Source organism: Amphiprion ocellaris, chromosome 5 (assembly GCF_022539595.1).
Source record: "Amphiprion ocellaris isolate individual 3 ecotype Okinawa chromosome 5, ASM2253959v1, whole genome shotgun sequence".
NCBI lineage: Eukaryota > Metazoa > Chordata > Actinopteri > Pomacentridae > Amphiprion > Amphiprion ocellaris.
This window is the reverse complement of record NC_072770.1, coordinates 25,731,654-25,759,132: the sequence shown is the minus strand read 5'-3', so window position 1 is coordinate 25,759,132 and position 27,479 is coordinate 25,731,654. Positions and strand designations below refer to the sequence as shown.

The following is a 27,479-nucleotide window of genomic DNA, read 5'->3' as shown; positions in this document are numbered from 1 at the left end:
AAGGGACGCTGGTCAGGAACATGCTGGGCGCTCAAAGAGTGACCTCTACTGTACGGATCGGCCTGAATGCTCGTCCGTGTCAGTTCTGACGCACTGGCTGGTTTTACGACGGTGTGCTTACACAATGACAGTTTCCGTCAGTTTGACTTGCGGATCGTGACCGCGTTGATCAAGCTGGTTCTTTCGTTTACGACTTTGGCTGAAACGCCTTTGTCTTCGTTTCAGATCATCCACCAACATCGACGACTACACCAGACGCAGAAACAGGCAGATTTCCGAGATCAGCCCAGGCTGCGTTTGCTGTAGTGAAACTCTTGAGTTTCCAGCTCGAGGCCCAGCGGAGAGCTCGAGCGGCGGCGACTCCGAAAAGTTTGTTGTTGTCACGTGACGCGAGACGAATGTGGCGATAAAAGTTTGTGTATATAGTAAAAGTAGGTGGCGTACTCCTTCATCCGAACACACTCTACACCGTTTTCACCGCGATGCCTCAACCAAAGTCCCGAAAGATCGCCGTTATAGGTTACCGGTCCGTAGGTGAGTACAGCGTCCGTAAGCTCGTGGACGGCTAATGTTGGTGAGCTAGCAGGCTAACAGGCTAACAGGCTATGGTCCTGGCTTTGTTTTCCTCCGGAGCGACAACAGCAACGCTAGCTCACCTTTGTTCATGTTTCGTTGTGTTACGTTTGTTTGCTGCGCAGTTTGCCGCTAAACCACACCGGATTCAACCTTATTCTGCTGTACAGTTGTAGCCATATGGTGCCAAGGTGCCATGAGGGTGAAAATAAAGTTAGCTCAGCCTGTGGTCTGCTGCTAGAGAGCCAAGTGATTTGTGGCTCGGGACTTTACGTCTAGCATATTAATCCCAACACGTATAATGTCCAAAAATGTAAAGAAATCAACCTACGGCCGTGTTTGATCCCTAATGAAGCCACTAGTGGTTGTTTATATTCTAAAATCTTCTTGTGTGACCGGTGTTGCTCCTGTTTTTTTAGTAACTCATCAAACTTTGTGGCCCTCCTGGGATTATCATTGTGTTTTCCGTTTAAGCAAGCACACTGTCTTTTAGCAAGACACAGTGAACTCCTGTTCTTTTAAGATATATTCTTCTTTATAACTTTTGAGGAGAGTTTCACCCCTTTTCCAGATGTCATAAATTATGTAAAAATATGTAAAATTTTTGAGATTCTGCACCTGGACTGCTTTGTTTGACACTGCAACAGTTTATTCTCACAGATAGATAATTTAAACGGCACAGGATTTCGAGAAAGTCGCGAATTTTGATAGCGATAAGTAAAAAAAATAACAACAACAAAAACATTAGGGCTGCACCACATTGGAATAAAATAACCTTGCAAAATGTAGTTTTTTCTGCAATAGATCTTGTGATATGAAAAAATATAGCAATTTTCACCAGATGACTTGAACATTTGTGTTATATATAATAGTTAGTCATTCTGGTATGATTGGGGACATTTTGTAGGGGAGTGATCTACATTGAAAGTTTACTTTAAATATACATATTTACATTGCTGATTATTGTGTCGATTATAATCTCAATTAATTGATTAGTTGTTTGGTCTATAAAATGTTAGAAAATGTGAATTAGTATTTCCCAAAGACCACGAGGACATCCTCTTTTGTTTAGTTTTGTCCACTACATAACGATATGTTCAATTTACTGTCATAGAGGAGTAAAGATACCAGAAAATATTTAAAGTTAAAAAGCTCTAATTAGATTGACTTTAAAAAAAAAAAAAAAATCCTAAATTGATTAATTGATAATCGGAATAGTTTACGATGAATCTAAAGGTTGTCAACTAATCGATCAATAGATAAATTAATAATTAAAGATATGAGTTTTTGCTTGCCATGCAGAGCTTTTTGGTGCCAATTAAACTAGACAAATTAGTTATATTGCCTTCAGTAGTTAGCTGGCAACGACGAAGTACCAAAGGATGACCTGCTTGTCAGTGTCATCCTTTCTGTCACCAAAATTATTTCCATACAACTGACATGGCATATCTCTTTGCAACCAGATCTTCCTTTTCAGTGTTTGTGACTCAATTTGCTGTGCACAAGCATGTCAACAAATGAATTATGTTTTTAAAAAATTGTAAATTGTGTTCTATGAGACAGACTTTTCTGGCAGGTTTGTCATGAAATATAAGATCTGTAAATTTTTTTGTTCTGTCAAGCAACAAAAAAATGTTAACACGAAATGTTGATCATGTGTCTGCTGTGTTTGCAAACAGCAAGATGTCTGTACTGAAGTGGCATAGTTTGCAGTCCTACCCCACAGATATGCATAAATGTAGATTTTTTTCTGTGATAGAATAAAGTTCATAGACCTCGACTGTCAGTATGTGTCCTTTGCTGTTGCATCACAGAATCAGACAGATTTTAGCACACAAAAATGACCGCTATCAAAATATGTGACCTTATCTAAATACCACAGAGGCACCATCTTTTGTAACAGCTGTCAAAATAAAAAATAAATTTGTGATGAACTATGAAAACACATTTACTGTGGCAATACTGCTCACATTCCTGGTTAGGTCCCAAGATTTTGCGTAATACTTGCTACTGATAATGTAATGTGTTAGAATGTTTTGGAAGTTTTCACATTAAGTTTTGAAATCATTCATAAGGCACCACACTATAAATGAGATGATTTAAATGATGCTTTACAGTAAACAACCATGTTATGTTTCTTTTCTTCGCACAGGAAAGTCATCTCTTACAATACAGTTTGTGGAAGGACAGTTTGTTGACTCCTATGATCCCACCATCGAAAACAGTAAGTGTCACCATTCAGTTGTTTCTAAGACATTGCAGCAAAGAAAATCATACTGGATTTGACTGACTGTAAAATTGTACAACTAATTCATCCTTCCCCCCAGCCTTTAACAAAATGGTCAGCGTGAATGGCCAAGACTTCAATCTTCAGCTAGTTGATACAGCTGGACAAGTGAGTAGTTAATCTACTACCATAATGAATACAAGCTTTGACTTCCTCTTGCATTTCATCAACACTTTTGTGTGTTCAATCCTAATTTTTAACATTTTTCATTGCAGACATTATGACATGAACTCAGATTTCTGTTCTGTACCTAAAAACATGCCATTTTGTAGAAGCTAACAGTTTTATATTTTTTGAGTTTTTTTTTTTTTTGATAATGTTGTAAACCTTTGATGCGCAGTGTGGGTTAGGAGATAACCATTTTCCACTGGATTTGGGTCACTTTTGACCCATGTTGCCCATCAAAGGGTTAATTGGTAACGATATCGACATTGAACTACTTCTTCTCTGTTTTTAGGATGAATACTCAATTTTCTCACAGTCCCACTCAGTGGACATCCATGGCTATGTCCTCGTCTATTCAGTGACTTCCATGAAAAGGTAAGTGGATGTTGTGTTCCCATCTGCATCATTAAGGCACATACAATTAAAAGTCACTGTATTTTAGATTTTTTAAAAACACTTAATGTTTCTTTAAAGTGGTGCCATCACTGTGTTTCAGTACATTCATTGCTGTTTGGAAATAACTGTGTATTATAGTCAGTTAGTAGTTACAGGCCACTCTCAAATCAGTACCTTAAATTGCTTTGATGTCTGTCTTCTCAGTTTTGAAGTTGTGCAGGTCCTACATGACAAGCTGCTAGACATGGTTGGGAAAATTCAGTAAGTTTGGTTTGTTGTTTAGATTTCAGTGTTTCCAGAGTGTGTTTTTCCCCAAAGCTTCTTTTTAACCTGGATATTCTCTTCTTAGGGTTCCAATTGTTCTCGTAGGGAACAAAAAAGATCTCCACATGGAAAGGTAATAAAGTTCGTAGAATGTACACTACTTATCTTGTGTTTTTACTAGCAGTTTAAAATTAACACTGATATATGTTGACACTGTTTAATTCAACATTGTTCAACATTACACCTTAGTTAAGATAAAAGTAGTTTAAGGAAAATGTTATGTTTCTTGGTGTCCTATAAGAAGAACAAATCCAGCAGAGTTGGTCTCATTACCTTATTGTCAGCAGTGTCTTTACAGCAGTGCTCTGGGTGAGTGTGTGCATGTCATATAAAAGCAGCTCTCTTTTCATCAGGTATCCATTTTATGTTTTTTCCCAGGGTTATCAAGCCGGAGGAGGGAAAAAAACTTGCTGATTCCTGGGGTGCTGCATTCATAGAGTCCTCGGCCAAGGAGAATGAGGTAATCATGGTATCTCTGGGAATACTAATTATGGATACCGACTCATCGTTGCAGTCCACAAATTGTTTCTGGCACAGAATCTCACGCTGATGACAATATTCTTGCAATGCAGACTGCTGTGGAGGTTTTCAAGCGGATCATTTTGGAGATGGAGAGAGCTGACGGAAATGCACCCCCAGAGGAGAAGAAGTGTGCTGTGATGTAAACGTGTATCCAGGACATCAGTAAGCTATTTACTGAAGACAAGAGGCACAACTTCACCAGCTTGCCAATCGTGACCTCACCGACACCAAGACACTGCAGTGGAACCTTTCTGCTCCATTGTGATACCAGATTGAATTACATAGCAAAGCAACTGCTCAGACAGTTGATAAACTATCTCACTAATTGTCACCACAGGGAGAAGTTTCTAAGAGCAGGAAAAATATCTGCTCTGAGCAAAGAAGCACCTTCAGTGAACACTTTCTTTAATATTGAAATGTAATCCTTGGCTGGGCATAATCTTGATTTTTGAGTTCAACCAAATGCTCAGACAACAAAATAAGATTGCCAAACTTTTTGGTTCAAATTTATTGCATTATTTTTTTCTAATGTTTGAGACATCATTGACTCATGTCTTGTAACTCTTTGAGTAGTTGAGTTAATGCACAGTGAGGGTTGGTTAATAACTTTTCTAAGGACTGTTGTTTCATTTCAGCAGGTCTTTTTCACAGTGATGCAGTCACAGTTCACATTGCTTTAAATGTGTTAAAACTGTCACTATTTCTCACGAATGATGGATTTCCTTCAGCACGCTGTGATGAGATTTTATATAAAAAAAATCTACCTGTGCTTTCACAGTTCTCACTGTAATGTTTCTATCAACTCATCTTCAGGTACCTTTCACCAATGAACTGCGGAGCTGTGTCTTCATGATGGAGGAATCTGTTATTGTATATTTAACAACTTCCATTTTAAGCTCTTCTGTTAAGCAGATCGACCTCCATTGTTTCTACAATTTCATTTTTCCTTATTAACTGTAATAAAGATGTTATCTTATGGGCAACACTCAGACAAATTTAGTGTAGATTGGAATAGATCCTTATTATTTACCAGGTATGGCCTTTTTATACAATATAAATAGAATAATAGGAATTGGTTTGGTACTGTTGGGTATATCTTGAGTGATGCAGGTTTGTGCTCCCTTCCATACGCCTAAGTAGAGTACATGCATATATTTGCATTATAATTATGAATATTGTTGAGTTTCAATTTTTAAATTACATTTTAACATTACAGAAGACTATTTAAGTGGCTGAAGGTCACAGAGTTAGTGTAGTCACTTTTGAACTCATGGTTGTGATCTGATGGTTCATGCAAGCTTGATGAAATAAAGCCAGAATGGCATGTAGCCCGTTTAATTCTTACAGTGAACTTGCATGGTCACTGTTAGACCCCTAATGACATGTTCTTCATAGATCCTGTAGCCTTACAAAGATGTGACAGACTTTGAATTTTCCCCCATAATCCTCATGTTGTACCTGTAGTAGATAATTGTAACTTTTTATCAAGTGTTTTGCTGAGTAAGTAGTTGATTGATGGACGATTGATGATGGTTGAATAGAAGCTGGTGATGCTGTGTCTTGTGCCTTACAGTTGTTCAAACTCCCTCATCTGCTTCCTTTCATGACTCAAGGTGCTCTTAGGGTTGTTTTTTTCCTTCTATTGACTTGACACCATGGGTGCAGGTGTTGTGCACCTGAACACCAATATTCCCTTGTGGGTCAATGTTAATTCAGAAATCTTGCTGTAAACAGTTTTGTATATAAATAAATCTGTTACTCATTTGATGTGTCTGCTGATTTTGGCTGCATTCTTTAGGTTGCTTCACTTTCTTTTTTAAAAAAATATCAATGAAAGGATGATAAGCAGCGTTGAATGGGTCCTCGCATCCTTGCTGGTCGGCGAATCCAAGCATGTCCACCAGGTGGCGCAGCGACCAAGAGTGTATGTCGTCCTATGGATGAGATGAGGGCCGGACACTGATCACATTTGTAAAGTTTCAGGCAGATTGGTGCATGTACGGGCTAGAAATGAAGCATTTCCTGTCCATCCACCAGGTGGCGCTATCACTGGGACTGTGTATTGGTCTATGGGATCCATCAGGGCCGGACTGATCACACATATAAAGTTTCAGGCAGATTGGAGTTTGTACAGACTAGTTATCGAGCATTTCCTGTCCAACCACCAAGTGGTGCTGCAACTGAGAGTATACTGGCCTATGGATGTGATCAGGATCAGACTCTGATCAAACATGTAAAGTTTCAGGCAGATTGGAGCATGCAGAGGATAGTTACACAGCAGTTGATGTTCATGGTGAAGCATCAAAATTCTGGAGGCTGCCATGGCCACGCCCTCAGACTTATAATGAACTTTTTGATAACTTTTGATCACAATTACCTGTTGTACATACTGGTAAAATTTGAGGTCTCCTGGAGTTACCCCCTATGAGGAGTTCGGTCTCGAAAATGACAAAAATCACCAAAATTCTCACAATTAATCCAAGATAGTGGACTACCTGTTGGGTTTAGGATATGGCTCCAAGAGGATTTTTTGTGCGTCCTGATGTGCTCTATATGCCTGCCAAATTTGGTGGATGTAGGTTGAACACACTGCGGGGGCTGTTTGTTAAAAATGCTTGTAGGGGGTGCTATAGCACATTCAGGGCCAAGATGCATACAGTGTCCTTCCATTAGCTGGTGGTGATGTGTGTGCAAATTTTGGTGATGTTTTGATGATTCTTAAGCTGTCAAAGGCACGTTGTTTGTCATATCAACTTTGTGTTGCCACGGCAACAGCGTTTTATGAAAGGTCAAAATCTTCACACTGGCATGGTCATGGTGTGAAGACCCAGCTGACCAATTTTCAGAATGATATGACCAAATTTAGGGCAATGCGATGGGCAAATGTAATGCCTAAATGTCCTGTTGCCAGTTGGTGGCGCTATTACTATATCAAAATTTTTGAGTGTGGATGTCTTCAGACTGGATGTGATGTTCAGCACATGAAGTTTGGGGCAGATAGTGTCTTGTGCAGCTGAGACATAAGCGCTTAAATTTTCATGGCGAAACATCAAAACTCGTTGCGCCGCCACAGACGCGCCCTTTGATGACAAGTCACCATTTTCACTGTGATTCATCATCAACGTGTTCAGGCTTAGGTCACCACATTTGAGGTGAGTCTGGCCAATGGGCTAAGAATAGTACATCAAAATGTAAAAAAAAAAAAAAAAGTCAAATTCCTGATACCACAAGGTGGCGCTACGACTGTGAATGGATTTTGGTGTATGGATGTCATCAGGGCAGGTCTCTGATTATACATGTAAAGTTTCGTTCAGATTGGAGCGTGCTCAGGAGAATTAGGCAGCATTTCCTGTTTCATGGCAAAGGATCAGACTTCTACAGGCCGCCACAGCCACACCCTTTGACTATCCAGGAACATTTTAATAACCTTTGCTCAGTAAGGCCTGCTGTATGGACTGGCAAAATTTCAGGTGTCTTAGATGGACTTCCTGTTGGGGTTAGAGCATGGCTGTGATTGACTTTTTTGTGTTTCCTGATGTGCTGCATATGCCCCCCCCCCCAAATTTTGTAGCTGTAGATGAAATGTCCTCCCAGTTGGGCTAATACCACATTTTAAAATTTTGTAGGGGGCGCTATGGAGCCATTTTGGGACACACATGCACAGGCCCCATAAAATATCAAATTTTTCACCGGTCCTGATGTGTGTGCAAGTTTTGACGCGAATTGGTGCATGTTTAGGCCGTCAAAAATGCAATTCATTTGGCGGTAAACTAATAATAATAATAATAATAATAATAATCTCTTGCATTCCAATAGGGTCTTCGCACCATTCGGTGCTCGGACCCTAAATACATACAGTATAATGGAGAAAACAGCGTTATGAAATGTAAAATACAAACAGATGGTGCTAAGGAAACAAACATTTAATCAAAATCAGAACATATTTTTGCCTGAAAATCTGCAGATTGTGTTGAGATTAGCCAATGATCATCACAGAAGTCATCTGATTTTACGACTCGGTTTGTACATCACTGGAGCATATTCTAATGTGAGTGTGGAGTCAAATCTGTAGAGAAGGTGAAGAAAATGTATATGAACCAAAGAATGATGGAAAGCAGCAAAAAGCCAGGTATTACTGAATATGGCTCACTGACACGGCACAGATTGATGTAGCACAATAGTAACAAACTGGGTTAATGATTAGTGTGTATGTACACATTATCCTCATAAATCCTGAGGTTGTATACATCCGTACAATACAAATGTATTTCGGCAACACAACATGTATTACGGTAACACTACCTGCATTACGGTAACGCCTTGTATCCATTCATGTTGCTCATTTTAAGTTATAGCGGAAGACTTGGTGCCTGTACGAGGTCCTGCCATTTGTACACAAGCCCGGCTACAGAAGAGGAGGCGACTCAACTAATGGAATATGGAGTGTGTACGTTGTCTTACTGTGTTTCTTAGATATTGACAGCTTTCTATTCCCCAGTTCGTAACTAAATTAACTAACGTGACTTTCTTTAGCATGCTAACAGTAGCAGCTAGCTAGCGAATTCTTTCTAGAGCAGTTCTGGGGGTAACTCCCCAGTTAGTGAGGTTAGTATACCGTCAGGAAGTCAAGTATTTTTACCAATAAATGTAGTTATGGTTTCAGCCAAGGTACCGGTGTATAGTTGGCACTACATTTAGACAATATGCTACATAAATTCCCCCCGGGGTGACTGACGTAAAGTCACCTCGGCTGACTCGTTAATGTCAACAGATTGTGACGCTAGCTAAATACGCTGCGCTAACGGCGCTGTTGTAGTTTAATACAAAGTGTCGCTATTCACGTTGCACCGAACTTAAACAGGGTCAGTTTGGTCAGTTTGACAAACAAGTGTCGGTAAATTGTAACCGCATCTGGACCAATTGAACTGTGAAAAACAGCTGTTACTTATTGTGTTACAGCGTTGACACAGTTAGATGTTTAACCAGCTAGCTGACAGCAGTGTTCTGCACAGTTAGCTGCATCCCACAGGTGAAGTCTTGAAAAATACAACAACTTGTACTGTCTCGGGTAATAATTCTGCACTTGACCAGTTAATGTGACAACTCGATAATCAGACATTTTGTTTGTATACTTTAGTGTTTTTTTGATGATATTTTCAGCATCAATAACGGTATTTCCTAAGTTACATTACATTTTTACTTTACCTTGCACGTTAATCTAATGCATTCATTTCCCTACTAATCACTTAACCTCACCTAAACACTATTATTAATCCAAAATATGACAGTTATATATGCATCATTATACGTAACCTAACCATATCTGGGCTTAAGACTAATAAACATTTAAAACTTCTTGCCCATAGTTTCACTTGAGGCTGCAGTCATTGTTCCCACCCATAATCATTATGGGATCAATATTTTAGCCATGCTGGGAATTACTCATTTATGTTAATCATTGTACTTGGGAGAACACCCAAATAAACTGACTTTTAATGACCTTTATCTTTTCCTTTCAGATTCCAGTAAGCATTGACGATCTTGAGGGTAAAAAGGACCCAGTTGTAGAAGGTAAAGGACTTGTATTAATCCCATGACACTACAAAACAGAAAAGAGCATGTTTAAAAATGGCAACAAAGGATTGCCCTCAGAAGTTTCTCTGTCATATTTTTCCAGACCCAGAGCACAATGTGTACACCAGGTTTATGAAGTCCCACCGCTGTTATGACCTTGTGCCCACCAGCTCCAAATTGGTTGTGTTTGATACTTCACTTCAGGTAAAACAAAAGCCTAGAATTATAGTTAATTATATTTAACTTCATCTAACAGAGACTCATGATGTTAATTAATCTTTTAGGTGAAGAAGGCATTTTTTGCTCTTGTTTCTAATGGGGTAAGAGCAGCCCCTCTGTGGGACAGTAAGAAGCAGTGCTTTGTTGGTAAGATGAATTCTCATTTGGCTCTGTTTTTTACCCTCGGGGCATAAATAAATAAAATTATGGACTGATTTGATGCCCCTGTTTCTATTCTGCAGGTATGCTAACCATCACAGACTTCATTAACATTCTTCATCGTTACTACAAATCTCCGTTGGTAAGAAGGTCATGGTATTTCAATAGATGGATTAAGTAAATCTCTAACTTAAAATGCAAAATTATTTAGTTACAAGATTTTGAAAATATGTAGCTGACTGTGCCCCTTATCACCTTGCCCTTTGCATAAATAACATATTTGACTTTGATGTTTGTTCCTCAACCCGCTCTGTTACTGTAATCTTTCAGGTTCAGATATATGAGTTAGAAGAACACAAAATTGAAACATGGAGAGGTGAGAATGTTTCATGAATACAGAATGCCGTTCACTCTGGTGCTCTTCAAGGTAAACTAAATTGTTTGTCCTTGTTTCCAACAGAGGTGTACCTTCAAGACTCTTTCAAGCCTTTGGTTAGCATATCTCCCAATGCAAGGTGAGTAGAACTAGCGCTTACAAGCATCTATATTTTGTTGTTTTCAGTGTCAAACTTCACTTTTCTGAACGTGTGAGTGACATTGAAGCAGTTCTGTATGTTTATTTGCATGACCATCTTAGGTGTGTGACAAGTTCCTCCATACTTAATTCTATTAGCCAAAATTGCTTTAAATACATATAAACAGTAATTGAAAATTAGCTATGCATACAGCAAGCTTTTCAGTTTAATCAAATTTAATGTTAGATTATAAGAGAACTGGAGTTTTGTTTTTAACTGTAAAATTTAATGAATATGAACTACACTACACTTTTGTATTCCTTTCCAAGACGGCATCAACGGACAAAATTGCATAATAATATTTCCATTTTATTTTATTCTATTTTTATTTCTCTCACATGCTGTGTCTTTTGGCGCTTGATAAAAACTTGATAAACCTCTCTGTGTCTCTGTGTCACAGTTTGTATGATGCGGTATCATCTCTGCTGAAGAACAAGATCCACAGATTGCCTGTTATCGACCCCCTGACAGGAAACACACTCTATATTCTCACACACAAGAGGATTCTCAAGTTCCTGAAGCTATTTGTAAGTACCCCTGGGAATCTCTCCTTACTGCTTACTGTACATTAAGTACTTAAAATCCTATGCCATTGCGTTTTTTGTGTGTGTACGCTTCTGATTGTAACACTGTAGATGTGTAATACAGAGCAGTTACTGTTAAGGAAACAGCATATTTTTTAAGCTATTCAACAAACATCTAGTTCTCCTACAGTTTTCATCAAGTGTGAACTCTTTCTTTTTTCTGTTTTCAGATATCAGAAATGCCCAAACCCTCATTCTTGAGGCAAACTTTAGAGGAACTAAACATCGGGACATTCCAAAACATAGCAGTGGTCCGTGCAGACACACCGCTATACACAGCGCTGGGTATTTTCGTTGAGCAGCGAGTGTCTGCGCTCCCTGTTGTGGATGACAAAGGCATGTAGACTGGTTGAAATGATTTCCTTGTCTTTGCGGTAAGGACCAGGCTTGACTTGAATTTTATGCTCCTATGTGTTATCTCTGTCTTGCAGGTCGTGTGGTGGACATCTACTCAAAATTTGATGTTATAGTAAGTTAATAAATGGAATTTTGCAGTCTTGCCACCGTGGTACAAGAGTGTCATAGTGTCCTGCTGGTGTTTGGTACTCTGTGACTCTGTAGATACATTCTTGTTAACATGATAACTTAAAAACAATACAAAGTAGAAGTGTTATATCTCAAGGCCTTGTCTTTGTACAGAACCTGGCAGCAGAGAAGACGTACAACAACCTGGATGTGACAGTGACCAAAGCCTTGCAGCACCGCTCTCAGTACTTTGAAGGAGTGCTGACCTGCAACAGGCATGAGACCCTCGAGGCCATCATCAACAGACTAGTGGAGGCTGAGGTGAGAAGTGGATGTCAGTATGTGTGACCAAGTGTCTGTCACTTGTGGCAGCTTTACACCGACTGTAAGATGCTATAGCTTGTAGTTTATTCCTCCACGCTTTCAGTTCCTCAGCTAAGACGAGCTAAAAACAGATCATTGTATCTTTAATTTAGTGGTGGATAGAAATGTGATGTAGTGAAATCATCGTTCTATAGCAAAACATGGACATACTTTCACCCTCCAGTGTTTCATGACTACACTGAAGCACTGTTGTAAAAGACTGACCTCTATTCAAGTGTGTTCTGTTGCTAAGCCACCAAGACATAAGAGCCAGCCACCATTCTGGCGTCTATCCCCCCATCTGTCATTTGATTTCAAAAAACTCCTAGCTGCTTTGTCATTAACTGTCGCAGCTGCTATTTGTACACACATTGCGATGTACTAGACTAGTTTTTATACTCATTCCTTTGGCTGCAGTAAAAATAATATTTTGCAGAGATGAGAGTAACATTGATTGTGTTCCTGTGTGTCGTCCAGGTGCACAGGCTGGTGGTGGTAGACGAGCAGGATGTGGTGAAGGGAATTGTCTCCCTTTCAGATATCCTCCAGGCACTAGTGCTTACTGATGGAGAAGAGGGTAAGTATCAGCAACTTCATATTTCAGGAAACAGAATAATTTTAATCTGTTCTATGTTTTTTTTGTAATTTGATCAATTTGGTGATTATTTGATTTTTGTTTATTTTTTGTCCACAGGCACAGCTTGAGGAAGTCACTCAGACACGGGAAGGCTACACATTAAGATGAGGCTGAAGCAAAAACGAACAGAGCAGGCATGTGAGAGGGGAACTATAATATTATAGTGAAGTGTCATCCATCTCCTTTAACATTCACACATGAAGACTTCTCCCTTTCTGCAAAAAGTACACCGAGTTTTAGCAGTACTGCAATATATTACTGTAGTAGTGCAGGACACACAGAACCTCCTGTAAATCGAGCCGAATTCCAAGAGAGCCAACAAAGACGTAGCCACAGAGAATAACCCAGCACCATTCCCACCTCTGTGGCTGCTGTGATGATCTGCATAGAGGGGGCAGATTAGAAATGTATTCCCAGTTATAAAAGAATCAGTTAGCTTCTAAAGGAACACTGATTTACCTGGGCTGCGTTTTGTTGGCAGCCTTTCGTTTCTATTGTCTACAAGCACATCAAACCTATCTGAGGGTCATTTTAAACTGTGTACCTTCAGCAGATCAACATTTAATGTGTGTTATCTTTCTGATATGTTAGACATTTTCCTGAGCCTGAACCAGTTTAAATGATCTTGTTATTTCTAATTCAGTTAGCTTGATTATTTAAATGCAGGCAGAGAATCGAACTGTTTATCTCTTTTAACTTCGGCCACGGCACTCTTCCAATTTGCAGACATATTGACTAATAACTAAAGTGTCTTTATTTATGTATACATATTGCACATGCAGTACATGCATATAAAACAGCCACTCAATACCTTTGCATTGAGTGTACAATTATCTAGCTTAATTTTTGATTCAAACACTATACTTTGAAGACCTTGGAGCTTAAAAAATGGGACGGTCTGGTTTAAATCTATTTAGTAAGTCAGAATTATTGCAAGTTTCAGCTACAGTTTTTGCAGTTAGGAGCATGCTAAGAATTCAAGGGCTCAGAGTTCGATTTGTTGTTTAGCCAGACAGCAAAGTAGCAAATCTGGAACATTACTTTAGGCTCCTGTGGCAACCTTATCAGTGACGTCTAGAAAACCATTCATTCTGCTGTTAGAGACGACCGTTATTCATTATGTATTTATGTATTTTATGTTTTTCCATTTTGTGTGTTGTTGTCAAGTATAACTATGTGTAATGGATTGTACATTTTACTCACACACATTTCTCTCTGCCTCTTTTGTTACCCACACTTTGAGTTTTAGCATTACTAGTGTTAAAGGGATTTACTTGTTGCCTCTGTGCTGCAAAATCTCTTTGTTTTTACAAGTAATGGTCAATTTATCAATTTTTGGTATTCTTATGATTTTATGTAATCAGTGTGTATATTCACATCACAGTCAGTGATGATTTCAGAACATCAGATATTCTGGGTTTATTCACAGTTTTTTTTGTTTATTGTGTTTAGAGGACGATAAAAATCACCAGCGTCTCCTTTTCATTTTCAAAAGAGGATATGTGAAGAATATGTTAGACTTAACTGTTTTGGTAAACATGAAACATGAAAATGCAGTTTTTGTACTAATCTGCATTGAGATTTTAATTTAACTGTTGAGCAATAAAGGTTCAGGAGTGTGCTTCACATGGGGTTAATTATTAATGATGTCTGTGTAGCATCATATTCTGGGACTTTATCTACTTATGAGATGTTCAGAAAGTGATGTTTTGGCCACTTTGGTGTTGTGGAAAGCAGCTGTTACCACTAACATCACCTTTAAAGTTGATATGTGCCTTTATTAGCGAAAGATTACCAATGAAATGTGCATATCTATGCGTTTGGTTGATATGAGCGACATCAGTGTTCATTAAGAGCTATATGTGAGGCAAAGAATAAATTTAAGTCAAAGCTTTTTATTTTTAGTGTAGATTTGGCCTCCACCAACTCCTGCCTATTAGCATTGTCTATTTTTATAGCTGAGAAGGTTAACAATGACACAATAAGCAAAGAACAAAACAATGCGCTGAAAGACACTTCTCATTTGAGGAAAACTGCAGTCAAGTAATAGTATCTGATATTAAATTAGTAATGTGATCTTTTGTCAGTATAAAAATACCTTTCATACCTTCTTTGACACTCTTTAAATACAAGCTAGAGAAAGTAAAAACAAACGCCACATAGGGAAACAACTGTATTTATTCCTCTATATTAGAGTTTACATGATCAATGTCCTGAAGGGGTTTTTACATGGATGCATTTCATTGTCATAACTGGACACACACCCCCACAGTTCATCCAAAGACACATTGAGAGGAAAGTATTGGATAAAAAGCTTGATTTCATTATGCACTTCTACATTGTAAGGCAAACGCAACTGTTCAGTGTAAAAATATGGTTCACATTCAGGAAAGCTCCCCAGAATTTCCCACCAAAAACAACAGCATCAAGGGCAGTTCATCCGTTCTTACAAACATCTTGTGTTTAGGTGATTCTAAAAAACAGCAGGTCGGAGACGATTGTGAAACAGTGCTGAGACAATTCAGTCGTATTCGATTTCAACATTTTTTTCTCTCAGAGATCAAGGGAGACGCCTGATTCTCTTTACGGTTTCCAGTCAGAGGAAGGGTACTGCAACTGACTGGCATGATTTGTGTAAACATTCTCATTTTCAGTGGTGTGATCCTAAATAAACACCGGAGGCCATGGCCAGAGATGATTCTGAGAACAGTTTGGTTTTAATGCTGCGAGGTCAGTAGTAGTGCACACGTGGCCTTTCAGCCTTTCATAGGGACTCACAGCATACACGCTTAAATAACACGGGAACATCTATACACACAAACAGTACCTGCAGAATTTGCATAAAACTGAACACAAAAGTGCACCCATTTCCTGGAAACAAAAAAAATGCATACAGTGTTTTATGACAGTGTTAAATTGAAGGAAACAATCTTCATATCATTTACAGTAATATTACTTGAGATGTCAGAGAGTATACTTGTACATAATTCTCTTTACAGATTCTTTCCACCAACTATAAAGCCAGTACAAAATGTCAACCATTTAAAACATATTTAGAACTAAACTTAATTTGTTATATACACAAGTATCACTTTAAAAAGCCAGTTATGAGCAGTACAGTAGTTATACTTGGCCAGGGAGAGTGAGCCCTGAGGGGAGAGGAAGAATGGACATGTTGTAACAGTATAAAAAAAAAATTACATCAAAACAAACCATCATTCAGATTCCTGGAATCAGTGTGTATTTGGCCCATGTTTAAGATAAGTAGTACTGGCTGCTCCAAGGGATGAAGATTTGTCTAAATGTTGTGTATGTCAGCTTATCTTAGGAAGTTGAAGCAACGTTCTCCCTCATTTTAGGCTATGCACTTATAAGAGACTATATTGTAGATGTACTACATGTACCAAGGTGCTGCAGGCTTCATGTACGATGTTCTATAAGTATGTCCTGATGAGAAGTCAGTGAATGTTTCTGCTAACCCTTCATCCTAATGAAGTGTATTTTTGTTTATTAATTCCTAAATGTGTACTTTGCTTATCCAGGCTCTGAACAAAGAAAAAGCTTGTTGATCTGTAAGCATAAAGAAAACCTGAGTTTAAACCAGCTTAAGAGAAAGGTTTCAGGAAAGTGGTCCAAAGCTATATCCTGTCTGGCAAGTCGCCATAATGCTGCAGTGACCGCATGTTGAAAGTCACTGGGCCGCATTTACACAAATAATCTCACCGGCTTTCTACATTCCAACATGGTGATTAGCATTTAACTCAATCACACAGCTGTAGCAGAGCCAGATGTATTATTTATAAATAAGTAAAATCCTTTGAGATGAGCCTGTGTGCTGTAGGCATGGCAGAAAAACCTACACAGTGGTCTCACAAACATTAGATCTACTCATTTAAATAACAGACTAAGCAAGAGTAAGTTAATGCTGCCGCACAAAGACAATAAGCATGAATGCTGCTTGATCAAAGAGATTTTGCAACTGATATTTAAAATATTACTTGGTTACTAACATATTGATTGCATACAAGTTCACAGGAAATCAAAGAATCCTTGTTAGTACAGTGTGTAGAAAGGAACAAAAAGGTTCAGGTGGGGCAGCAGTAGCTGAGGACTGGACAGGAAAGGTGTTCTTTGTATTTTGGCTGGGTAAGCGAGGTAGGGTTTGTCAGAAATCAAGTGGCTTTAAAACTGGCAGGAGTATCCGTGGGGCAATATTTTATAAAGTGCCACCCTCTATTAAATTCTCGTACTTTGTGCAGTCTGTGTAGGAGGCCTGACTTCTTCCTGTCAGCGCCCTACAGTCTGAAGGCAGGTCCTGCTCAGCGCTCTGCTGTATCACATAGCTCAGATTTTAATGTCCTCGTCAATGCTGAGCTGGGACAAGGTCTTCTTGATGCGCAGGGCTGTGAGACGAGCAGCTCCATTAGCATACCAACACTCCCTCATGATTTTACCCATGACTCGCAAGGCCTGAGCAACAGCAAGAAAACGCAAGGGTTAGCAATACAGTACAAATGATTATGATGATGATACAAATGCAGCTAACCCTCCTGTTGTCTTCATTTATGGGAACCAAAAAATGTTGTTTCCTTGTCTGAAAAAAATCCAAAAATTCAGCAAAAAAATTTCCCAAATTTCTGAAAATTTGCAAAACCTTCAGGAAGAAAATTCCAATAATTCCTTAAAAGGTGCAGGACTTTATGTTGCTGTGAAATATGAGCCCATGATGAGAAAAAGTGGAGCAAAAACATGTGCAAACACTGCTTGAGGTTCAGACGTTAACTCAATGAAGAGATGTTCAGATTACAAATGGGATTAATGGCCAATGCTGCAAAAGTAACACTCATGTTGTAATAAAGTCTTCCAGTGTCAGTGCAGATTTAGTTGTAAATCATTTCACTGTGTTTTCATACCTCGTAGCTCTGCCACCAGTTTGGAATATTGGGTCTTTGATTTTGGTCACACACCACCTTCCTCATCTCGTCTATGGCCGGGTCAGAAGGTACCAGGTCATAGTAGGGCAGTTGGTACTCTTCATGGACACCTGATAAAACAGGACAGTGTTGAGGTCAGATCAGTGCAGTCATCTCAGATGTTAGCAGTGAAAAAAGAACAAACAATACAGGTTGAAACAAAAAGAGGACCACCTCCAGTGTTACAGCGACGGGCAATCTCCCAGTAGACCAGCCCCAAAGCATAGATGTCGGCACATTTAAATGACTCAAAGTGTTTCATGTTGATAGTCTCATCCAGAACCTCTGGAGCCATATACCTGGGAGACAAAAAAAAAAAAAAAACAATCAGGGTTGTGATGATGTTCAGAATTTAAAAATACGCTGTGAAACATGTCAAAGATGTCTGTGTGTAGTTGTGTATGTTGAGAAAGACCTCTTGGTGCCCACTCTCTGGTTGGGGGCGATGTCGATTGTGTCTGTGGCAGAGTCATGACGGACAGCCAGGCCCAGATCAGCGATGGCACAGGTGCAGTTCTTCTTCACCAGGATGTTCTTGGACTTCAGGTCTCTGTGGGCGATGCCTGGCTTTCCTATAAAGACATGAAAGAACATAACAGTCACTTGTGAATTCTTACTCTTGTACACATTTACTTTTTTAACATTGCAGTGTTGTATTGCTTTTTTCATTATAAACTCGAAACTGCCAACATGTTATGTAAGCTTGCTTTTTTGGGCATCACTCTGCTTGATAAAAATAGAAAACAACCATCCATTTGTGCAACAATAAAGATCAAGTACCCTTTTGTTTTTCATGACAGTTACTTAAGAACACTCAGCAAAATGTTATTTAAGGAAATGATGAATATATGTTTTCATAGATGACAATGTGTACTGCAGAACTAAATACTGTCAGAATATCTGGACACAAGATCAAAGACGTTGGCAAACTGTTTGTGGTATTTGAAAACTTTACAAATTCCCCACACTGCTGCACTCTTTTTTTTTTTTTTTTTTTTTTTTTTTTAAGTTTTAACATGTATCCCCTTCCAAGCTGCCACTTTGGAATTTTTCAGTATCCAGATGCCTCTTCAGCAATAAAAAATATATTTGTAAGTTTCTATCTTTTTCATTTGAACAATGTTGTTTTACCAGAGGAACATCTAATCACATTCTAAACACTGTGACATATTCTGTAGATGACTCAATCCACAGTCTTGTGTTAAATGGAAAAATTTTGTTGTCAACAGTGGATGCCTTGTTCCAGTCAGTAGGTGGGGGAGGAGAAGGAAGAAATGGGTTTCAGAAAAAATGAAGTCAACAACATTCAGTCAAAGAAGTCATAAATGTGTTGCGCTACTAGTAGATACTGTATGAACAGATGAAAGGAACTTGACCTGTCTAGACTTGACTTGTCTGGGGTTTGAAGAGTAATTGCTGACTGTGGCTTCACTGGAAAAGAACTCCACAACTAATACTCATTACTTCAGAGACTTAACCGCATGGCTTGACGTGATATGAAGCACTGTGCAAAGTTTACATCCCTTTCCGTTGCGTATTACCATCAGGGACGCGTCTGACTGGTTCCAAATTTTTCTGCAGCATGCCAAAAAAGCCCCAAACACAAAAAATGAGTCAGAAATAACCGTCTTTAGCGACAAGAAGAACAAGAAGTATTGTAACAGATGGCATGGGCTATTTATTCATATAATTAGTTTTACAAGCATCCTCACTTTACTTTTAGTGTCTAAAACCTTCGCACAGTACTCTATATTAGCTGTTCTATCTTCTGTGTAGAAAGCCACAAACTTTCTAACACCCTGTTCATCAAAGGTGGAAGCCAGGACAAATACATGAAATTATCCTACGTTACACAATTGTGCAAATACTACCTTGTGTTCCAAGAATCTCCATGTGCAGATGAGCAAGGCCATTTGCAGCCGACAGTGTCAGTTTGATCATTCCCTCAGTAGTGACAGAGTAGCGGTTCAGGTAGTCAAACAAAGAGCCGTACTCATGGTAGTCTGATACCAACCACAGCTGGGTCCATGTGCCATTGTCTACACAACAGATATACAGACATACAGAGATATCCAAGATATAATAAGTTCACTTAAGAATGATTATTTATCATACAGCACACAACCAAACAGCAGCATCTCCAAGGGTGTAATTTGTTGGCCATTCCTTGATGAGAGAAAGGAATATGTCAGTGGTTCGTACCTTTGTTGTCAGCAGCTATAAAGCCCAAGATGTTTTCATGGCGGAGCATGATGGTTTGATAGATTTCAGCCTCACGGAACCAGGAGCGCTCCTCTCTGGATGAGAAGATCTTCACGGCCACGTCACCACCCCTCCATCGCCCTCGCCACACCTCCCCAAAACGCCCCTTACCGATGATCTCCTGCAGCACAATTGTTCTGGCTACAGTCCGCTGGACAAACAGTGGCAGACCTGCACAGAAAAAAGAGAGAATGGCAAAGAGATACCAGATGTCTACTAAAACCACCCAAATTATGATGAACTACAACAGGAGTTATCACTATCATTATCGTAACTGTGCACTGACCTGAACCCGAACCAGACGTGGACAGATTGTAAATGAGGTCCTGCAGGGACCTGTCTTTGGCCAGGTAGAGGTGTTCACAGGACGGATCCTCCACTTCCAGTCTTTGCCTGTGGTTATAGGCCCTCTGGTGATAATGATACATCAACACACTCACCAACAGCAGCACACACAGCAGCAGCAGTGGTCCTAAAATCGCAGCAACTAGTTCCACCAGCCCCCATGTCCCACCTGGGCCGTAGCCTCCCCTTAGTTCTGGTGGTGGTGTCACTGAAAGATAAAAGTAAGAGTGTTAAAATGCAGTACACACACTAGACAAATACTATTACCTGATATGAACTGCTTTATCTCCTCGAGGGATGACAGCGCAAAGCTTGTGACTAAGCAGACAATCAGGAAACTGAGCCAACATTTGACTCTTATATTAACCTAGACTTATTCCCAGTGATGTTAAAAGGAAATGTTCAATTCTCTACACCAAAAAGCTTTTACTGCAAAAAAACCCCAAGAAAACCACAAGTGTTAGATTACATCAACAGCAAACTAATACAGTAAAAGCGCTTTGGCTGTGTGATGCTTGTGACTTCAGCCTTGATTCAGACATATGATTTTCAAAATATAGCTGGTCCCAGTGTGGATTCTTCAGGTGGTGGCTATTTCACAATCAACAAACATGCAGACTTTAATAAAAAAAAAGTCTATTTATCATTTTAACCTTCCATGCTCATCTTAACATGCAGCGTTGCACAGTCTGCAGCCTAGACGAGGATATCAACAGTCTGTGAGTGCATACGCCACCCAAACAGTAAAGCCATTTTAGATTGAAATCACTTTGTTTACACCAGGCATGTGGTTAAGCAGTTAACAGCTTCAAATTAAATAGCGTTTTTTTTTTGGGTGTAAAACTGTCCGCAATTTCCTGTCACTAAAGTTCCTCACTGGCATTCTGCTCTCTAAAATATTTTAGGACATGGTACAAAACACCACAGGAAACATTAATCTTCTCAGGAACCATGACTCACTGAAGAATGCAAGAAACTCTCTACAGTCACTGAGATGCTTTAAATATCATGTCTGGACTATACTGTGGGTATTTACAGTTTGCAGGAACTAAGTTATTCATTAGATGCAAAAGTCTCTCCACAGATCCCAACATTAAACAGTGAACACAGGACAGTTTGCCACATGTTCTGGCTAAGGATTAGTCCACCCATTGCCTGCTAGATTAGGATGGATGACACTTGAAGTAAAAACATGCTTTTTTTGTATATTTACCCCAATACATTAAAAGTTAAAAGTTAAAGTTAGTTTATTTATATAGCACATTTCAACAACAAGGTGATTCAAAGTGCTTCACAAGGACATTAAAACAGCAGATGAAAACAATTATAAAAAGAAAGAAAACATTTATAAAATCATTAAAAAGGTCATTAAAATTTAAGGATTACACATTACACATATACAAAATGATTCAATCAAATCCTTCTGACTTCAACACTAAATGTACCTGATCATACACTATATGCAGTGTGATACATGACAGTTCTCACCAGAGGGTATTTTGAGGTCCATGCTATTGCAGTAGTCAGTGTAGCAGCAGTGGGTGTTGAGATAGCCCTCTGCACTGAGGCAGTAGAATGGTTGTCCAGGGGGCACCAGGCTGTCTCGAGTGATACAGACACGGATGTGCTGCTCTTGGCCATTGTTGAAGAAGGTGGAAGCCATGCAGGCCCCATCGGTCTCACACTGGGAGCCAGTCTTCTGACACTGAGCGGTGGTGCAGTTACACCACAGAGCTGCAAACGGTCAGTAGAAACAAAACAGTGTCAAATACAATAGCTTGTATGAAGTGAAATGTTTAACTTTGATCCGCAGGACCAAAACTGCTTGACAACTCGGCCAAAGATGTGTTTGCACAGTAAAATGAAACAGAAAGCTGTACAGAAGTGTACAGTTCACAACATGTGCAGTAGAAGGCAGTAACAACCAGCAGACTTGTGTCCTGAAGCGTAGCACTAGTGCATGTGGATTATATTATGGTTTTAATATGTTAAGTGGGAAAACATAGTATATTCAAAGGAGGCACTTTATCCATTAAACCCAGGGAATTTTTCAGCATGCGTCACCTACAATGCAGTACTTGCAGGTGGTGGTGAAAGAGCTCCAGAAATGATTAAATGTTGATTTGTGATGTCTAATTGGCAGTATTTTTGCAAAATCACCTTGATAGAACACACACATGTTGTGTCATTCTGTGCTAAAACAAAATGGTGAATTATTTTGAAAAATATGTAAACCAATTCCTAAAACAGTCCTAAGCTATACTGATTAAGAAGTACTAAACATTGCATAGAACTGCTATGGATCTGGCACTAGTGGTCGAACTGAGCATTGGACCACACTGATCTAATACTCAGCATTTTTCCTATTATTGATATTGTTGAAGATTTTTAACCAATTTCCAAAATACCAAATTAATTTGAAAATGGGCTACTTTGGCTGTCTGTCCTGTCTGACATGTTCTGCCCTCAGTACTACGTGATTGGTTACGTGTTATGAGAAATAGCCAAACTGAAGGTTAAATGCAGAAGAGTTTCTTTTAAAGAAACATGTAAAAAACATAAATAAAGGCATTTCAACAGAATTGTGTGTCGGAGTTCGTGTTAGTTTACATTATCTACTAACCTTTTATACTAACCATTAATGTTAATGTTACTAACCTGCCCTTTTGTTATTTTATGTTGCTGTATGTAAGCTGCTGAACACTTGAATTTCCCCTGGGATTAATAAAGTATCTATCTATCTATCTATCTATCTATCTATCTATCTATCTATCTATCTATCTATCTATCTATCTATCTATCTATCTATCTATCTATTCTGAAACCTAGATTTTCACTTTTGCTATAAATGTATATCAGTTTCAAATATCAGTTATCGGTCTCCTTAATTACTAATAATAAGTCGACCCCTATTTGGCACATAGCTTAAGTGTGTGTTGCAATCAGTTTGCAGTTTAAATACTTAAAATGACAATAAGAGGGAATACTTAATCATTAATGAACTTCTGTTATGGTTTCTTTAGCATCAGACATCTCCCTTTTTGGCTGTCTAAGACGAATGTAAAAGGATTCATTTGGTGCGTGGGAGGCCCATGTGAGGCTGCTACTTGATAAGGACGGAGAGGAAAATCATACAGCAGAACTGAGATTTAAAGTATTAGGGAAAATCTTCAGATGAGTAATGTTTTGCAAAGATGAACTAGAGCTAGAACGGAGGACAGACAGATTCAGGATGGTATCGACGAGGTCAGGAAGTAGAGGAAGTGTTAAACGTTGGGTGTGTGGGGCGGCTTTGGGAGGGTGAGAGGAGAGTTTATGTGAGGCAAATGTAGGAGAAGAGATTAGATGACTGACTGTGAGCGACAGACCAACAAGAGACTGAGACTTCCTCCATGAAACTGAGTAATGTTATTAAGACAAAGATGCGGTGTGGCATTCCAGTAACTGAAAAAGCTGCCAGTGGATTCCCAGTAGAAAAAGACCTTGCCGGAGTGTGTGTGCTGGAAGTGATCGTTAACATGCAGCTGAGGTGGGGGAACTATAGAGTTAATGGGTTACAACATCTTTTGTGGTACTGACTCACACGATGCCCACACCTACTTGGTAGAAGCTATTGGTCAGATACGAGAAACAAAACAGCCACAGGAGGAAAAAGGAAGACAAATGCTGACTAAAGATGAAATAAGACTGACATTTCAGACTTTCCACAGCTACAAATGTCACAACCTTCATCCACATTTAGGGCTGATCGTTTCGTACCACAACGTAATTCAAACAGCAGAAAAAAATTATGCATCACAAATGGACATCCTTAAAAAATGCAGAACAACAACCCAGACACTGACCGCTTTTCTTCCACTGTGGTTACAAAGGCCATAGTAAAACATTTCAAGCGGTTAAAATAAATCAAAACGGAAAACATGCTTTCTTGTAAAGAACACGACAGCTCGTATCACCACAGGAATTCAGCTTCTTGGTGAATCTTTGGTCATCTTTGCTATAGTTTTCCTCTTTTCAAACCAGACCTGAAAAGCTGTGTTTTCTGACAACATGTCTGACAGATCAAGCAACAACTTTAAGCTCCAAACATTTAAACAAAACAAAGGGAACAGAATTAAGGTAGTGAAATGTGCACAGTAAATTGCACTGTGTGGGGTTGTAAAGGAATGTGGTGTACAATTACAATGTGTTCTTCACAACACTTCACAGGCTGCAGAGCCAGAAGGAGGCTTTCCACATTTGTTTAATCACTGCTTTGTATTAGGAAGGAGTGATATGAAGATCATGTAATAACAGAAATTTGTATTGTAGCAACTATTTAATTTTCCTGACTGTATTTGGCTCATGCTGTAAATCAAAAATCAGTAACACAATTTCTAAGGATACAAAATACTTTTTTTTTGTCATACGCAAGAATAAACAAATAAGGAATGCAAGAAAATTCTTAATTTGTTGTGTCTATACATTGACACATCAACACGGCAATATGCCTATTTCTAGAAAGTAAAAGGGCAAAAATAATGAAAATGAATTAACAAACCAACAATGAGGATAAGTATTATCTGAAGCAAACACATGGACACTGAGAAAAACATGATGTTATATAATATAATAATATGAAGTGGAGGACTGCCTTATCGTAACACTAGATGGATAGGATTTTTTGCATCAATGTGAAGCATAAATTTTCAGATTAAATAAGCTTAAAGCAGACATTCCCATCCATATTTTCCCTATGAACAACCAAATGCCACGATATGCTGCATCTCACTGTCACAATACAACATTATTACATAACATCATTACCATTATTGTGATTTTATTTGTTCTGCTCAGCCTTACTCTGCTCTCTCAGATAGGAAATAACATCTTTATTAAGTGGAATTATGCTGAAAGTAATACTAATGAAAACTAATCAAGGCACTGAGTGAACACACCATGAAAAAATCATGATTAGATAAATACTGTGCTGTACAAAAATATTACATGTATCTACCTGCAAGTAGTCTTAGTACATCAACATTTGAGCAGTTTAAAGTCATGACACACAATAATGCGGTAGCATCAGCTGTCTAACCAGCATCATTACTGTAGTTTAGGAGAAATAAACAGCAGCTACAGTTAGATAAATGTGTAAATAAGAAGCTCCAGAGCCAAGCAGCGCTTAGTCAGCTGGTGTGTTTATAGTACAATTCTTGCTTATTCCGCCTAAACACTCAGTTAAATTGCTCTTTCTGACTGTCTCGACAGCAGCAGTGTCACCGTGAGACGTACAGCTGTAGAATATTGTGCTTAATTGTATTTAAATACTCGTCCTGTCACAGCAAACTGCGGCTGACCTGGTTTCCCTTCCTGCTGCTAGCTTAGCGGCTAACCGCTCCTCCACGGTGACGGAGCTCCGGAGCTCTGGAGCTTTGGAGCTTGTCATGGACACAAACAAAGCTGTAAGTTGCTCACCATAGCCGGGTCTGTACGGGACAGTGAGAAGCACCACGACAGCTAACGAAATCCGAAGGTTAGCCATGACCGATACCGACACATTCCCGGTTCATCGCATCGACGCGTTTAGTTTGCTAACGATGGATGAGTCGAGGCGTGATGAGGAGGTAACCGTTTACTAACCACCAGCAGGCAGCAGCACACTCAGGACAGAAGAGGTCAGTATCTATCTATCTATCTATCTATCTATCTATCTATCTATCTATCTATCTATCTATCTATCTATCTATCTATCTATCTATCTATCTATCTATCTATCTATCTATCTATCTATCTATCTATCTATCTATCTATCTATCTATCTATATGGAGAGCCAACATTCAGACAGCATTGATCTATATATTTGATCTTTTTGGATACTTTTTCATATTTTTTCAAGAGGGAAAAAAACCCTAAGCAAATTAGGAACAGAATTAAGACTTCTTTATTTTCTCATAAACATACTAACATTTTTGAGTAGCACAAACCTCTCCTCACCTTTCTTCCCCCCAGAAGACACACACACACTTTTTGGAAACCTTATTTTTCCCCCAAAAATCAACAAAAACAAACAAAAAACTAATTCCAATCAATATTGCTTGTGCATCTTTGAAAAACACAGTCGTACCAATGATATGCAGATGTTTCAACTCCTCCAGGTTTAATGAACTTCAGCATGTTTCCTAACTATAAGATGAAGGATGTCAGCTGCATTTGTGCACTAGTGACGGGCATGATACTTTTCAAATTATTCTATCCATCCATCCATTATCTATACATCACTTTATCCTCTGTAGGGTCATGGGGGGCTGGAGTTTATCCCAGCTGACTTAACATGAATGCAAGGTTCCCCTGGACAGGTCGCCATCTATCACAGAGCTACATAGAGACAAACAACCAAGCACACTCACATTTAGAATCACTAATTAACCTCATGTTTTGGACCGATGAAAACCCACGCTGCACAGGGAGAACATGCAAATCCTACACAGAAAGCTCCAGGCCGAGAAGCAAAACCAGGACCTTCGAGTTGTAAGGCTATGCTGCCTTCCATTCTGTAATTCCTCACTTTCTTAAGTCACAGAGCAACTACTGAAAACACACACATGCTTGTGGTTAAAAATGAGCTGCTCAGTGTGGTGATTAGATGAGTTTTAGTAACATACAGACAGAACAGGATCAGCGAAGGGATTCATACTGACAGTCAAATTCTGAGAGGGAAATTTTCCTGCAGATTCTGGAAGCAGAGTTCAGAGTGACAGACTGGAGGAGCTGTTGGGCGTCCCTGTTTGTTTGTTTGTTTGTTTGTTTTCACTAAATACTAAAACTAGTGTTCTGCTGTTTTATGGAATCAATAAACCACTAAAGAATGAAACCATATATGTAAGAACTGATTTACATTTTCAGAAGAGACTAATAGGTTTGGGACAGAGTACCACAGTGAGGGTAGAGTTTGACATATTATTTTCTTGGGTTATTTTGTGCAGTTTGTTGACAAGAAAAACATCCAATGTCAACAAGGCTTCCTGTCCAGAATGGAGGTGTGATGGCCTTTATTGTTTCTGTTGACTTCTGCA

At 39.0% G+C, this 27,479-nt stretch overlaps 3 protein-coding genes across 3 annotated transcripts; 2 read left to right on the top strand and 1 right to left on the bottom strand.

Annotated features, from left to right (window-relative positions):
* The first annotated feature begins 117 nt into the window (after positions 1 to 117).
* Positions 118 to 6,034, top strand: rhebl1 (Ras homolog, mTORC1 binding like 1). Its single transcript, XM_023267333.3, has 8 exons — positions 118 to 534; positions 2,726 to 2,797; positions 2,901 to 2,968; positions 3,318 to 3,400; positions 3,626 to 3,682; positions 3,771 to 3,818; positions 4,124 to 4,205; positions 4,318 to 6,034. Exons 1-8 carry the CDS (start codon positions 483 to 485, stop codon positions 4,408 to 4,410), a joined length of 555 nt encoding a protein of 184 aa, XP_023123101.1. The 5' UTR covers positions 118 to 482; the 3' UTR covers positions 4,411 to 6,034.
* A 2,552-nt stretch (positions 6,035 to 8,586) lies between these two features.
* On the top strand, positions 8,587 to 14,469 carry prkag1 (protein kinase, AMP-activated, gamma 1 non-catalytic subunit). Its single transcript, XM_023267314.3, has 13 exons — positions 8,587 to 8,714; positions 9,787 to 9,838; positions 9,945 to 10,045; positions 10,126 to 10,207; positions 10,303 to 10,361; positions 10,550 to 10,595; positions 10,680 to 10,734; positions 11,195 to 11,321; positions 11,549 to 11,714; positions 11,810 to 11,847; positions 12,018 to 12,164; positions 12,684 to 12,783; positions 12,901 to 14,469. Exons 1-13 carry the CDS (start codon positions 8,706 to 8,708, stop codon positions 12,909 to 12,911), a joined length of 993 nt encoding a protein of 330 aa, XP_023123082.1. The 5' UTR covers positions 8,587 to 8,705; the 3' UTR covers positions 12,912 to 14,469.
* Positions 14,470 to 15,003: 534 nt separating this feature from the next.
* On the bottom strand, positions 15,004 to 26,051 carry LOC111566612 (activin receptor type-1B-like). Its single transcript, XM_023267306.3, has 9 exons — positions 25,881 to 26,051; positions 21,912 to 22,157; positions 20,365 to 20,631; positions 20,019 to 20,249; positions 19,688 to 19,855; positions 18,232 to 18,388; positions 17,991 to 18,115; positions 17,757 to 17,887; positions 15,004 to 17,313 (listed from the first exon to the last, which is right to left on the bottom strand). The coding sequence occupies exons 1-9, from the start codon at positions 25,945 to 25,947 to the stop codon at positions 17,188 to 17,190; spliced, it is 1,518 nt and encodes a 505-aa protein (XP_023123074.1). The 5' UTR covers positions 25,948 to 26,051; the 3' UTR covers positions 15,004 to 17,187.
* Between the last annotated feature and the right edge of the window lie 1,428 nt (positions 26,052 to 27,479).